This window comes from Schistocerca piceifrons, chromosome 3 (assembly GCF_021461385.2).
Source record: "Schistocerca piceifrons isolate TAMUIC-IGC-003096 chromosome 3, iqSchPice1.1, whole genome shotgun sequence".
Taxonomy (NCBI): domain Eukaryota; kingdom Metazoa; phylum Arthropoda; class Insecta; order Orthoptera; family Acrididae; genus Schistocerca; species Schistocerca piceifrons.
Window position 1 is genome coordinate 530753284 of NC_060140.1, and position 16007 is coordinate 530769290.

General features: G+C 37.7%; 1 protein-coding gene across 2 annotated transcripts in view; it reads left to right on the plus strand.

The window, feature by feature from the left end:
- Positions 1-14151, plus strand: part of LOC124790023 (protein FAM117B-like) — an 80223-nt gene extending 66072 nt beyond the window's left edge. For both annotated transcript variants that reach the window (XM_047257576.1, XM_047257577.1), the window contains exon 8: positions 9048-14151. In XM_047257576.1, coding sequence (XP_047113532.1) covers positions 9048-9342 — 295 coding nt within the window. In that variant the 3' untranslated portion in view covers positions 9343-14151. The remainder of the gene's footprint in view (positions 1-9047) is intronic.
- The last annotated feature ends 1856 nt before the right edge of the window (positions 14152-16007 follow it).

The window sequence follows — 16007 nt, forward strand, 5'->3', positions numbered from 1 at the left end:
GTCTTTACTTTTTTTGTATAGAATTTGGAGAAAAGTTGCTTATCCTTGTGCTAAGATCTTGAACAAATTGCACCTTGACATAAGACGAAAGGCTGGCAATCTTAAAAACTTTGAAAACAATTTTGGAAGCACACCACATTGGTCACGTATATAAATTAACAGTAAATGCACTGTTTATCAGTCACTTGCTGCACTGTATAGAGCAGTGTGTGAAATTGTTCTAAATGCCTTATCCACAAATTAGATTGACCAGTTAATCAGAGAACAGACTGATGAGAGGTAACATCATAGGTCCCGTGGTTACACACAGGCCTGAACTTTGAGATACTAGATATGGAGCCAAGGAATCATTGATCATAAGGATGTTATGACATCATTAATTATGGATGCTTGTAGAAATGTCAAGAGAAGTGGGAAGATGTTTTTGCTTAGTAAGTGTGACAAGAAACATTTGAATACTTGAGAAGCCAAGTCATTCATCTCTGAGTACAAAAATGTTGAGAATAAGTAGATGAAGCTCAGGAGTATTGGATAATATTTCTTCGATAGGTATGTGCCCAGCAAAGTAGTGAGACTGGGAAAGGCCACCATGGCTCAACAGTCATTAGAAAGCTTTGTCAGCAAACAAAAACTGGTTGAAGCCAGAGTTATTGTAAGAAGAGGCTTGCATGAACCAGTCCATGAATTCTAAAATAAAATTCTGTTTACCAGTCAAATGGAAAATCTCCAGCTGCTTCAGTCTTTTGTTAAAGCAGTAAGCAGAGCTAAGCCATCTGTACAGACACGCATTCGATCCTAATGACCTTGAAACACGGGTTATGGAGAGAAAATGGAAATACTACATTCTTTCCCGAACTTGTTTTTCTGTAGCAGAATCATACTTCAGTTCTCTCTCTCTCGGCCATCGCACTAATGTCCAAACTGGCAGATATTAGTATAAGTGACTGTGGGATAGAAAATCAACTGAAATCCTTGAACGGAGGAAAGGCAACTGGACCTGATTGGATACCTAGACAATTCTACTGCAAAAGAATTTGCTCCTCAGCAATGTATCATAGTTCACATGAAGACCAATGTCTTCAAAGTGATTGGTATAAGACTTGACTGGTCAAGAAGGGTTATAAATTTGCACACAACTAAAGGCTAATATAATTGGCATTTAGAATTTTAAAACATTTTATGTTTATGTATTATGATATTTCTTGGGAGAAAAAAAGCTCCTAGTGGAATTGACATGGATTCTGCAAACAAAGATTGTGAGATACCCAGCATGCTCTGTTTGTCCACGATACCCAAAAGGCAACACGTAATGGTACCCAGGTACCAGGATTCCTTGGTTTATGGAAGGTTTTCTGTACATTTCTGCTCTGTTACCTAATAAACAAAATAAGAATGTACAGAACATCAGAACAGTTTTAACACTGAATTGAAGAGTTACTAACAGTTAGGACGTAGCACGACATATTGCGTGCCAGGTTTCATCTTGAGATCTTCAGCTGATGACTAATGATGTTTTGACAGCACAAGTATGGCACTATCAAACATTCTCCCCTCCATTGTTGGTAACAGGCAATGGAGGATTAATTTCTGGCATCTTTAACAATGCCAGTCAGTCACATTGTTAAGAATAATTGTTAAACATTGACTGAAGGACTGAGATGAAAGAAAACAGGAATCATCAATAAGTGGCAATAAAAACTTCAGTCATCTACGTCTACATTATACTCTGCAAGCCACCTGATGGGGTGTGGGAGAGGGTAATTTTGTACCACTAACGGAGTCCTCCAATCCTGTCTCACTTGTGAATTGTGCATGGGAAGAATGGTTGTCAGTAAGGCTCTATATTGGCTCTAATTTCTCAAATTTTCTCCTTGTGGTCATTACGTGAGATGTACATGGGGGGGGGGGAGGAATATGTTGGGAGACTCTTACCGAAAAGTGCTCTCTCGAAATTTCAGTAATAAATCTCTCCATGATGCACAATGCCTCTCTTGTAATGTCTACCAGTGAAGTTAGTTGAGCATGTCCATAACACACTCGTGCCGACTAAATGATCCCATGGCGAAATGTACCGCTCTTTGTTTGATCTTCTCTCTCTCGTTTATCCATGTCAGAAGATGCATGAGGCTGTTTGCAGGTGATTCTTTCATTCATATTGAGAAGTTGTAATGCCAAAAAATTTGAGTGCAGTGCACAAAGAAACCTCATGGGATTAATGCTTAGTGTATGCATTGGCGGTTGACCCTCAACATAAAAAACTTTTTGTCTTGTGCAGTTTTAAGAAACTTCAGAATAATTGAAACAGCTGATTTTGGTGTTCCATAATGTTGCTTATAAATAAATGTAACATACTGCGCACAAAGAAACTGAAAGGCGATTATTATGTGATCACACAATTGCAGAGTACTGATAGCAGCGATGTCCATTAAATATCTGGAATATGTGTATAGAGTGATTTAATGAGGAATGTCAGCATAAAACCACACATGCCAGATGGAGAAGAAACTTCAGGAAGTATAGTCCATGTAGATAGGAAGTAGATTACAGAAATCTCATTTCGCTGATATTGCTCACCAATCTGAGACTCTTACCAGGGATGATTAGTAGAGGAAATACAAAAGATCCAAAGTAGTCAGCATATTTTGTCAAAAGTTTATTTAATAAGCACAAAATTGTCACAGAGATGCTCACCCAGCTCTAGTGGCAGATGTTAAGAGACGTGTTTTGCAGCACTGTGTGGTGCACTGTTGAAATTCAGAGCGCGTACATTCCTAAGAGGAAGAGGCAACTGATCTAATGCTTCTTGATACCTATATCTTACAAAAAGACCATGGAGGAAGAATTAGAGGGATTGTAACTCTCACAGAGACTAACAAACAGTTTCTCTTTGTGTGCCATTTGTGACTGGGCCAAGAAAAGGGGAAGTGACAGTGAAACACAAAGTACCTCCCACCATAGAGTGAACGGTAGCGTATGGAGTATAAGTGGAGTAGGTGTATACAGCTACTGAGGACTGTCATTAAAGACGAGGAACTTGTGAAAGAGTGAAATTTGGAATGGAAGGGTGGTGATATGCAGTAATGGAAATTCTAGTGAGTGGTCCAAAATATGTGTAACAATGCATCAATGATCTGCTATTTTCATTGTATGCTGTTGTTGTATCCATTTCACAGACAATTTAGCATGTGTTACAGCATGAACTCAAGTATGTTGGGTAATACCAGTAATAATTGATTCTTGGTGTCTTGTTAAGGCAGATGCTCCCTGAAAACTGTTGTGAAGATATGTTTTGTCAAGTGCAATCGATTCTATTAAATGCTTGACAGTTATTGCAACAAGAGTTGGAAAGAACAGGTGGACAATTGGTTTAGCTTCTTGTCAATGTAGCAGTTTGCTGCTTATGTTTGTATGAGGTTTTATCTGAAAAGTTCTCGACCTTGCCCAGAGATCCCACCACTACTCATATTATTTTTTCCCCCTTATGTTGGCACATGTGGTAGTAGACACCGAAGCTGAAATTGTTATAGGTACGGAAAGCTGGCTGAAGCCAGAGATAAATTCCGCCAAAATTTTTACAAAGGCACAGACAGTGTTCAGAAAGGATAGATTGCATGCGACCGGTGGTGGCGTGTTCGTCGCTGTTAGTAGTAGTTTATCCTGTAGTGAAGAGAAGTGGATAGTTCCTGTGAATTATTATGGGTGGAGGTTACACTCAACAACCGAGCTAGGTTAATAATTGGCCCCTTTTACTGACCTCCAGACTCAGCAGCATTAGTGGCAGAACAACTGAGAGAAAATTTGGAACACATTTCACATAAATTTTCTCAGCATGTTATAGTCTTCGGTGGAGATTTCAATTTACCAGATACAGACTGGGACACTCGGATGTATAGGACGGGTGGTAGGGACAGAGCATCGAGTGACATCATACTGAGTGCACTATCCGAAAATTACCTCGAGCAATTAAACAGAGAACCGACTCGTGGAGATAACATCTTGGACCTACTGATAACAAACAGATCCGAACTTTTAGACTCTGTAAGCACAGAACAGGAAATCAGTGGTCATAAGGCCGTTGCAGCATCCCTGAATATGGAAGTAAATAGGAATATAAAAAAAAGGGAGGAAGGTTTATCTGTTTAGCAAGAGTAATAGGAGGCAGAGTTCAGACTACCTAATAAATCAAAACGAAAATTTCTGTTCCGACACTGACAATGTTGAGTGTTTATGGAAAAAGTTCAAGGCAATCGGAAAATGCGTTTTAGACAGGTACGTGCCGAGTAAAACTGTGAGGGACGGGAAAAACCCACCGTGGTACAACAACAAAGTTAGGAAACTACTGCGAAAGCAAAGAGAGCTTCACTCTAAGTTTAAACGCAGCCAAAACCTCTCAGACAAACAGAAGCTAAACGATGTCAAAGTTAGCGTAAGGAGCGCTATGCGTGAAGCGTTCAGTGAATTCGAAAGTAAAATTCTATGTACCAACTTGACAGAAAATCCTAGGAAGTTCTGGTCTTATGTTAAATCAGAAAGTGGATCGAAACAGCATATCCAGACACTGTGGGATGATGATGGCATTGAAACAGAGGATGACACGTATAAAGCTGAAATACTAAACACCTTTTTCCAAAGCTGTTTCACAGAGGAAGACCACACTGCAGTTCCTTCTCTAAACCCTCACACGAACGAAAAAATGGCTGACATCGATATAAGTGTCCAAGGAATAGAAAAGCAACTGAAATCACTCAACAGAGGAAAGCCCACTGGACCTGATGGGATACCAATTCGGTTCGACACAGAGTACGCGAAAGAACTTGCCCCCCTTCTAACAGCCTTGTACCGCAAGTATCAAGAGGAACAGAAGGTTCCAAATGATTGGAAAAGAGCACAGGTAGTTCCAGTTTTCAAGAAGGGTCATCAAGCAGATGCGCAAAACTATAGGCCTATATCTCTTGACATAGATCTGTTGTAGAATTTTAGAACATGTTTTTTACTCGCGTATCATGTGATTTCTGGAAACCCAGAATTTACTCTGAAGGAATCAACATGGATTCCAAAAACAGCGATCGTGTGAGACCCAACTCACTTTATTTGTTCATGAGACCCAGAAAATATTAGATACAGGCTCCCAGGTAGATGTCAATTTCCTTGACTTCCAGAGGGCATTCGATACAGCTCCGCACTGTCGCCTGATAAACAAAGTAAGAGCCTACAGAATATCAGACCAGCTGTGTGGCCGGATTGAAGAGTTTTTAGCAAACAGAACGCAGCATGTTGTTCCCAATGGAGAGATGTCTACAGACGTTAAGGTAACCTCTGGCGTGCCACAGGGGAGTGTTATGGGACCATTGCTTTTCACAATATGTATAAATGACCTAGTAGATAGTGTCAGAAGTTACATGCAGATTTTTGCGGATGATGCTGTAATATACAGAGAAGTTGCAACATTAGAAAATTGCAGCGAAATGCAGGAAGATCTGCAGTGGATAGGCAGTTGGTGCAGGGAGTGGCAACTGACCCTTAACATAGACAAATGTAATGTATTGCGAATACATAGAAAGAAGGATCCTTTATTGTATGATTATATGATAGCAGAACAAACACTGGTAGCAGTTACTTCTGTAAAATATCTGGGAGTATTCGTGCGGAACGATTTGGAGTGGAATGATCATATAAAATTAATTGTTGGTAAGGCGGGTACCAGGTTGAGATTCACTGGGAGAGTCCTTAGAAAATGTAGTCCATCAACAAAGGAGGTGGCTTACAAAACACTCGTTCGACCTATACTTGAGTATTGCTCATCAGTGTGGGATCCGTACCAGGTCGGGTTGACGGAGGAGATAGAGAAGATCCAAAGAAGAGTGGCGCGTTTCGTCACAGGGTTATTTGGTAACCGTGATAGCGTTACGGAGATGTTTAGCAAATTCAAGTGGCGGACTCTGCAAGAGAGGCGCTCTGCATCGCGGTGTCGCTTGCTGTCCGGGTTTCGAGAGGGTGCGTTTCTGGATGAGGTATCGAATATATTGCTTCCCCCTACTTATACCTCCCGAGGAGATCACGAATGTAAAATTAGAGAGATTAGAGCGCTCACGGAGGCTTTCCGGCAGTCATTCTTCCCACGAACCATACGCGACTGGAACAGGAAAGGGAGGTAATGACAGTGGCATGTAAAGTGCCCTCTGTCACAAACTGTTAGGTGGCTCGTGGAGTACATATGTAGATGTAAAATTGCAAGTAATTCCAGGTAATACTTATTTAAAGCAGTTATGTGTGCAGTGATTAAATTCTTTGTAAAAGAGCTTTAATACAAACCAAAATTCATTTGTGGCTTGTAAAAGTGTATGGCGGCTCTTCACCTTCAATTTCTACCATGAAGAAATGGGCAGTTTAAATGTGGCCATGAAATCATCCAAGCTGATCCATCGAGAGAATGTCTAAAAAGGGTAAGCACGCTGGAAATCATTGACAAAGTTTATGGTGAGATTTGGGAAAGATAGGGGTATAAAGATGTGTGAAATTGCTAATGCTGTGGAGATATCAAAGGGTCATCTTGGACACATTTTGCAGCAGGAACTGAACATGAGAAAGCTTTGCACAAGATGGGTGCTATGTGTGCTCACTCTGGCTCACACACTCATTTGCATGACACTTTCGAGAAAGTGTTTGGTGCGTTTTAAGAAAAGTAGAAGTGACTATCTGTGCTGGTATGTGACAGTGGATGAAACGTGGATCCACCACTACATGCCTGAATCCAAACAGCAGTGTACACAATGGATAGAAGCCTGTTCTTCAGCTCCAAAGAAGGCAAGAAGGGTGTCATTGCTCGCAGTGCAGTACTGTCAACCACTGGGTGTGGGGTGGAGGTGGGGGTTTATCCAAAGGAAATTTAAGGGTTATTGACAGTTTCTGAAGCCACATCCCACAGTAAATAGCCCAGCACAATCAAATTTTCAAACAAGAATCAACAATGCTTTGCAATAGACTTTGACTGTGCATATTAACTGTGGTGTAGCCAGCTTTTAATTATTTACTTTCAGCAGCAGCCTGAATTAAGCAGTGCTCTGCTATCACCTATGACTTTCTGTGACTCTCTCAAACACTTATTCCTCAAAAATCCAACATTAACGTGCACAAGATCTATTGGGTACATATTTTAATTCACCCTGCCTAAACATTGGCAATGAAGAAAAAGGATAAATGCAGAAAACAGGCCTCTGAAATAAGTTATTGAGGAGTTGAATTGGAGTTACAGGGTTCCATAGGTGGAAAATGAGACACCTGCTACAAGAAATTTTTCATCTACCAAAAGAGGGAACAACTCCCCCATCCCCTGAAGACTTTCCAAGTTGGGGTGGCCTGAGTACCTCGGCAATTCACATATCCATAATGTAGATTCAACCACAGTGGGAGGGTATTCATGAAGAGGCGAGACAAACATGTTGGTCCGGAAGGGGCTGCAGCCTATTTAGTAGCTGCAGCGACAACGATCTGAATGATTGATTGATCTGGCCTTGTAACATTAGTGAAACGGGACTTGCTGTGCTGGCACTGTGAATGACTGAAAGCAAGGAGAAACTACATACATTATTTTTCTTGATGGCCTGCAGCTCTTCTGTGTAAGTAAATGATATCTTTGTTGGTAAAATATTCCAGAGGTAAAATAGTACCTATTTGGATCTTTGAGTATTGACAACTGAGGAGGACATGGTCATCAGGAAATATAAACCGGTATTGTGTGGATTGGAGAGTGGAGTTTTAGCTCCCATAATTGGCTAAGAAGGTTAGGGAATATAAAAATGGAAATGAAAAGGGTGAAGTTAGGTATATGAGACAGGTGAAAATGCCTCAGACTTCAGGATGACCAAAAGTGGAGAGAATATAAAATACAAACTGGCTACAGCACAAAAAGCACTTCTAAAAAACAGGAATTTAACATCCATTGTTACAGAGTCATTTTGGAAGGTATTTGTCTGGAGTGTAGCCTCACACAGAAGTGAAACATTGAAGGTAAGTGGACAAGAAGATAATATAAGCTATTACTATTTGGTATTTGAGATAAGTGGTAGGGGATAAAAATTGCAGAGGAAGACTGAGGGATGAATACAGTTATCAGTTTCAAATTGATTAAGTTGCAATAGTTATTCAGAGATGAAGAGGCTTGCACAGGTGAGAGCGGGATGAAGAGCTACATGAAACCATTCTTCGCACTAAAGACCACATCAACACAACTACTGCTCTAAGAGGAGCATTTAAAAGGCAATAATAGAGATATAAAAGCTGTAGAAGTGTGGACATATGAAGTTGCAAGTGGGAGGATACCAATGGCAATGTTAAATTTGGGATATCTGGGCTAAAGATTGAGAAGACAGGAGTGACATGTGATTGACAAGAGTACAAGAAAGTGTAGATGAGAGGGAAGAGAACTAGAATGTGATAAAGGAGGAGGAGAAAAATAGGAAGGTGACAGAGAGGCTGGTTTCCACTGGACCCACCGCAAGGCTGGAGCTTGTTGGTGATGGTGATATTAAACTAATTGCCTTAGCTCCAAAAAAATGGCGTACTTGATTTCATACAGAATTGGAGAGGTTTTCCCCAGATAAAAAGCCATCTAAATATTGTAGTCAGTTAACTATCATGATGCCAGTATCCATATTTATACATTGAAATTAAACATCAGAATTGCCACTTTAGAATGCATTTACCAGGAGGATTTTATCTTCTGCATGGTAGTTCAAAAGATGAGCATGTACTAAATTGTTTTCACTTGTTTAAACATAGCAACTTTCTCATGAAACATGAAGCATTTCTTATTTTCAAAATCTTTAACTGTTTAAATTGTCGCTCTGTCTGTGTGTCTCTGTATCTGTTCCATTAGATACTTCTGCTCCAAAAAAACAATAAAATTTTTATGGGCTCTTCTTCATTTATGAATATAAGGTGAATAAAAAAGCAACACGGATAAATTTGTTTTGTTAAAAGTGCTCAGCATTTGTGAAATATAAATGTGTTTATTAGTGACATTGAAACAAAAACTACTTTGTTCACAGGCCAATGATAGACTTAACAAAAATGGATTACTGCCCCCTGAAGCCCTGTGTTACTTTCGAGCTGAAACCGAGTCTGGGCTCAGCTTTCTACCCACCACAGCAGCAACGTGCTGATAATGCGAATGGAGATAACAGTCCAGCAGTAGCACCAACTACTGAAGATATGAGTGAGGCTGACAGTTCAGCTGCTGGGCCCAGTGACATCACTGATGCTGCTCCAGTGCCTGCAGCATGCTCGTCAGACGATACAGCACCAGAATCGGCGTCTGCACCTGTTCCAACGGACACTGTCTAGGCAGATGACATTTGAGCATTTGGAGCGGTCCTCTGCCCGCTCGACACTTTTCCCAAGCATATCTCCCAAGAGTAACCCTTCAGCATGCAAGCATAATTATCAAATTGTTAGATGATGGTCCAAGATGGATCTCGCTTTCTGTTAGAAAACCAGTTTTTTAAACCAGGAAATGTGAAAATTGTCTTAGAGCACTTGATGTACATGATACAGACTTTGGAAGGAGTGTACAAATCCACTTCTATTATTAACTGGCATTCCAGTTCATTGGTCAAATTATGGCGTGTGCAGACAGTTTCTTCACGCAATTTAAGTTTTGAGAATTTATTTTTTATATTGCTTTCTGTGTGCTAGTGTGTTTGATCATCTTCAGCTGTTATGGTTCATCAAATATCCTTTTAGCTGGTATTGCTGCTGCAGTTTTGGTTTGTGCCCTTCGATTTCCATGTTGTTACATTCCTACAGACGACTTTTGCTTTTGTGAATGGTATTGCAGCAGCACGTTAAAGGATGAGTGCCTTATGAATGAAGTTGTTTGCATTTAACTGCAAAGCTTGTGCTTCATTTATGTGTATAAAATGTGTGTGTGTGTACATAATGACAGACTGGAACTGGAACTTCAGTTGGTAATATGAAGCTGGACATTTCAAGGGATTTCTCATTTTGTGTGATGGCAGTGAGCTTACTGTTGGCTTAAGTTTTTTTGATGATGTGTGAGAATTTTTTGTGGGAGTGAATAATAATGATTTGAGATGAAAACATGTTTTGTGTAATTTAGCTCTTGATTCATTGGTACTGCAGCAGGACTGACTGAATGTTTTACACACACACACACACACACACACACACACACACACACACACACACACAGAGTGGAATCTTGAGACTGAAGAGTAGTAAAGGTTAATCATTAGTTGAAAATTGATGCAGTTGTTTCTTGTTACTGGTGAATGTACAGCTTAAAAATAAGTGGCATTTTCCAGCATGTCATACATAAAGTAAGATGTAAATATGTTCATTACCAATATTGTTTAATGTTACTAATGCTTTAATGAGCAGTACCCCTTTCAAAATTTGATGTTTTCAGTCTTGCAGGTTACCAAATTACTGATAAGAGAACTTTGTGTTAAGTTTGTAATAAAACAGTGTACGTCCTTTCATTACAGACCATCCTTTTATAGCAGATTGCAAATTAAATAGACATTGAAGTACAGACAACTAATCCATTTTTTAATCTGTTGGTCACATGTTTCCAAATGCTTCATTATTATATTTCAATTTCCATAAACAAGCAGTGTGTGCCTCATTGCACCATTCCTTCATACTAGCACCCTGCGGACTAGTTGGTTTAAAATATTTCTTGCTATTTACAAGTTTACCCAAGAACTCCTGCTATGATAGGGTGTTTAGTCTCTATCTGATACTGCTTTCCTGGTTCATTTTCATGTTCTTTATGTAGTATGCAATTCTTACTTTTCCAAACATGTAAATGTCATTAATTTATCATCCAGTATTACTGAAATACAGCTTCTACTTTAGTTTCTAATAGTTAACATTCATTCCCAGTATTGGTGCCACCAGCCTTTATAATTCTGCGCGTATCTGCTCAACCAAAACTAGAAACCCTTTTACTGAAGATTTTTGTTTAATCTGAAAACATTAACAAAAAACAATTTGCCATGACTGTACTTTTGGGGCTAAATATTTTAAAAAGAAACAATTGCTAATTCTTAAAAAAGTGAAAAAGTGTATTATTGAAGAGTTTTTGTGTAACCTGTTATTGAAAGTGTCCATTGATAGTTAGTTTTTGGGGGTAGTGTGATAAAAGTAACATGGTTTCACAAAACACTTTTATCAGTTTACATATTTTTAAAAATCTGCCTTGTGAAGATGTTTGTTTGCCAACAAATTTTCAAGTATTTAGCACCATATAAATGTCACTTCACAGCATAGCAAACATGTACAGATCACTTAATATCAGGTGAGTTTGGAACACAATACTATGAAGGGACTGATCCTCAGGTCACAGATTTCCACTGGCTCTTTATATTATAAAGGAAGGTCCATACTTATATGTTTAGTAAAAGGTTTTCTACAATTTCGCCAAAAAAGTCACTGAGTTGACTACAGTGAATAAAGATGAACTATTAAGGGAGTAAGAATATTTTATTCAATTGAATTCATTCATTCTTTCATTCATTAATTCTTTCAGTTGTAGCAAACAGTGTGAACCATTAAGCTACCAGAAGCTAATTGACATGATCTCTGCTCTGGAGGAGTTAACATTTTTGAAGCAAAATATATATACAATGAAAACTGACTAATTTTAGAATGTATTCCCAAAGCTGAAATGAATGTTGAAAACAACTAAAGCTTCAGAAGCCTCCATTTTATATTGATTTCTGAAATAGAATAAAAATAGGCCACAGAAATTTTTTTGGTTCGATGGTTCATCTTCAGTATCATACCTTTGTTGCTATGATATGCTCTTGTGTCTGAACATGTTTGGGATAGGTGATATACAGAAGCTGATACAGAATTTTTCCATTTATGAACTTGCCAGAGATTTATTGGGAACTGAAAACATGTACAATGCTATTGTAAGGATTTCATTATTATAAAACAATTTATTTCATTCTTCAGATTGGGTACTACAATTTATTATGTGACTGTCAAGAAAGACTTACGTTCTGTCCAGAAACTGAACACAGAAGAAAGCAGATGAAGTGACATCTTGATTGATGTGACATATTTTGATAGCTCATTTGGAAAAGAACTTCAAGCAAATTATAGAGATTCATTGATCAGTTTGTCCAGCACACATACACTTAGAACTATGACAAGTGTATGATTTGGCTTAAAAATGTCACATATTATAAAAACAGGTAGGATTTCTTCACTGTAATAAGTGACAACTTGCCAGTGTGAAAACACTCAAGTTAGGAATAGCAAGATTAGCTGAATAGAAATTAAGTCACTCACTTTCATAGGAAAGTACAAAATCAGTTGTTTATTAATCGCTGTCTAATTTGTCATACAGTTATCATATATTACATCCATTGGTTTGATTTATGTTTGTATTAAAAGGGTGCTTTGCTTCTTGCCTGTAAGCACACTGTGTTAGCTAAAAACTTCTCACTCCTTGCACATATTGTCCTAGATGTCAGACGATTTAATAAACGGACAAGCATTTGGTCTTCCATGAATTATTGTTCGAATGATTGTCGCCGATTCTGAATTAGTCGTATAAATAATTGCTGATATTGGTATCACTTAACTAAGATGGATAACTTTCAAAAAATTAATGAAAGAAAAGATTTTCAAGCAACAGTGACAATTTCTGCAATAATTTGATCTTGTGGAAGTAGCTCATTTGATTATTTATATTACTTTTGAGGTAACACAGCAAAAACTTTTTTTCTGAGTCTAGCTGTTCGTTTGCAGAAAGAAATAATTTGCATACAATTTTGTGATAGTGACAGTATTTTTACCTTCAGTTTCTCAAAAATAAACTGTCATCTTGCAGTTCTGTATTTAGTCATTTTGTTGGAAATAGTGTTGGTCAAGTGTTTATAATTGTTCTGCACCCTTAGCATATTACTGGTTTCAGATCACTGTTAATAGTAATTACATGTAACAAAGAGGACTGTTCATTGCAAAAAAGTTTTGTTATTACTTAGTTGACTGTGTACAGGTTGAGAACATAAACTACATGAGAGCTGTTATTGATTACTGAGATCTGTCAGTAAAAGTCTCCATTTCAGTTCTTCAAACAATAAGGCAGGAAGCTTACAGCTTCATTCAGAGCTCTTGATCTTTCAAACTGAGTTCTAGAAAAAGTCAGTATGGTACATCATCTTCATATATCTTTATTATGGTGTTTCACTTGATTTTCACTATTACTACTTGGTTCCTTGTTTCATACCACTTCTATTCATCAAGCAAGAAGAAATGCTCTTTATTTGCTCCTTGTTTCGCCCCTAGTCAGATAACTTCATAAAGACTTAGAGTTTATATTGTGGCAATTAAGGTATTAAACATTCCACTGACCATGTCCCAGTGTTGTAAACCATATTTTAAGATAGTGAAGAGCACAGATACTTTCAGCAATGGCTTAAAATTTGTCTTCAACACAATCATGATTTTTAAGAGGAGGAAACATTTATTCTTTGTCAAAATTCCAGTAGATGTGGAACACCTTCAGCAAGCTTTAGGTTTCAGAATTGACTCGTGTAGTTTCTGTAATAGGCTAACCTGCATGCCTGAAAACATATATATAAAGACTGGAAAGTTGAATTTTCAATATGAGGAAAGCTGCAGTGAAAGTGGATTAAGTTTCCACTGTTTGGTACAATTTCAGGCCACCCAGAAAGCACCTGTCAGTAGTCCAGAAGATTTATGTTAAAACACACAACTTCTGTTTTACTTTTATGTATTTAAATTGCACAAATGCATTGTGAAATGTACATAGGTGTGTGTGTGTGTGTGTGTGTGTGTGTGTGTGTGTGTGTGTGTGTGTGTGACGGAATGAATGAATGAATGAATTTGTACACATTCCTTTATGTTGTGTTTTGTCTCTTTTGTTGATGTATTGATAGCCTTAAATTTTGTTTTAAACTTCCTCATGATTAGCTTTTCCTTAGACCAGTCGTGTGAATAGCCATGGTATTGTTAAAACTTAAATTCTGCAACACATATAGAAATTACGATAAAAACTATCACATTCCAGCCTACTGTTTTTTGTCGTCTCAGAATATTTTATCTCTCACTTTGGACAGAACATAATAATAATTACTGTAACTTAATTTCATACCAAAGAAAACATGTAATGCTTTAATTTTCATCAAATAAATATTTTCACCTATTTTTATTTCTTTGGAAATTATTTTATGTACCTACTTGATGAAAATTTAGGGCAAAATCATTTGTCTCACTGAAATAGAAGTATTTTGTTCCTAAGACGCATTATATTTCTGTATCCATCAGCCGTGAATTTTTTTGTATTATTGTTAATGTCCCTTTTATTTCGAAAAAGTATGCTAAACAATGTCAAAAAATTGCTCTAAAATCCTATTCTTTGTATGCAGTTGTGGCCATTGATATGCTAGTAATATTGTTCATAAATTTGGTAACAATTTAAATCTGTTCAGTGACAGAGCTTCTAAAAACCGTTAAAAATTGGAAGTTATTATTTTATATTAATGGAGTTGCTTTTTACAGACCACTTCTTCATAGGTTATTGTGAAAGTTACTTATATTGTTACTTATTGGGCTTTATATAGACATTTTAGTTTACTTTTCATTGTGTGACTGGTAACTACCTAATATTATGACAGTTTGTAAGAAACAATGAAGAGTTGTTTACTACTCATGGTCTCAAAAATCCTACTGAAAACAATCAAACTCAGTATGCTGATAACGTACAGGTAAATCTCATTATATGTGATAGTTATGTTCCACTGAATTGTCACACGTACTGGAGTTGTGTAAATAGTGCGTCATTTTATATGAGGTTATGTTCTCGGTTACTCACATATTAATTTTAAAAATAGTTACCAAAAATAGGCATTATCATCTTTCTGAAACACATTTTAATGCAAAATTTATACACTTAAAAATTTAATATTGCAATACACAATAATATACGTAAATCCTTATTCTGTGTCCAGTGGACTCCCGGCCTGCTCTTGGCACAACCCTTTAGTGCCTTAAGATTTTAAGCAGAGTAGATCAGAAGAGATTTTAATCTGAAATTCCATGGTGTGTTTCCTCCAAAAATAAGGGTGCATCGGTCCTTGGTAGCCTTAAATCCAGATACTGTTTTTTTTTCTTCAATAGAAATGAATATGGGGCTAGGCATTAGTTTCCAAAATAAGCCTGTTTCATCAAGGTTGAAAACCTACTTCACAGGGTAACTTCTTTCTGACACAATTTCTTTAAAACACTCTTTAAATTCCTCAGCTCCTACATCTGCCCTTGGTGCCTCTTCTCTCATTTTAATGTTACAAAAGTCAAAATGATGTTTGAAGCAATTGAACCAACCTTAGGTGGCCAAGAAAGGTGCTGGATCGTCTGCTTTATTTGTTAAATCCACTTACAAGCTCTTGGCCTTAGTTCGAATAGCAGCTGCATCTGCTGCTGGTTGCCGTGCTGAATCCCTTCTTTCCATCATCTCCAAGTGAGACTTGGTCACTGTAGTCATAAAACTCAGTTGAACAGTGAGTTTGAATTGACTTTGCGTATCACTAATAGTTCCCACAGTTGGTTCACCAAGTCCATAAGCTTGCTGAATGTCAACAATACACTCACCTCTTTCATAGTGATCCAAAATTCCTTCTTTGTTTCTAATGAATATGAGCACCATACAGGCTTGTTTCCATTGATAGGCAAACTTTCTTTCCTTTTACCCAGCGTTTTGAATATAGACACTGTCCAGTGCAACTTACAGCTCTATTGACCTGACATCTCATTAAACATGACTGAAGATGCCTGTTGAGATGCGCCAATGCATCGCTGCTTCCATGTATTGTTAACAGATGGCACCACTGGACTTAAAACTAAAATAGAGTATACGACAAAATGTAGGTAATGAATCTGCATATAATGGGATTTACGTGTATTTGCCTTATTTAGCAAACCCTGGCATATGAGAATTTAACACAGTTTAG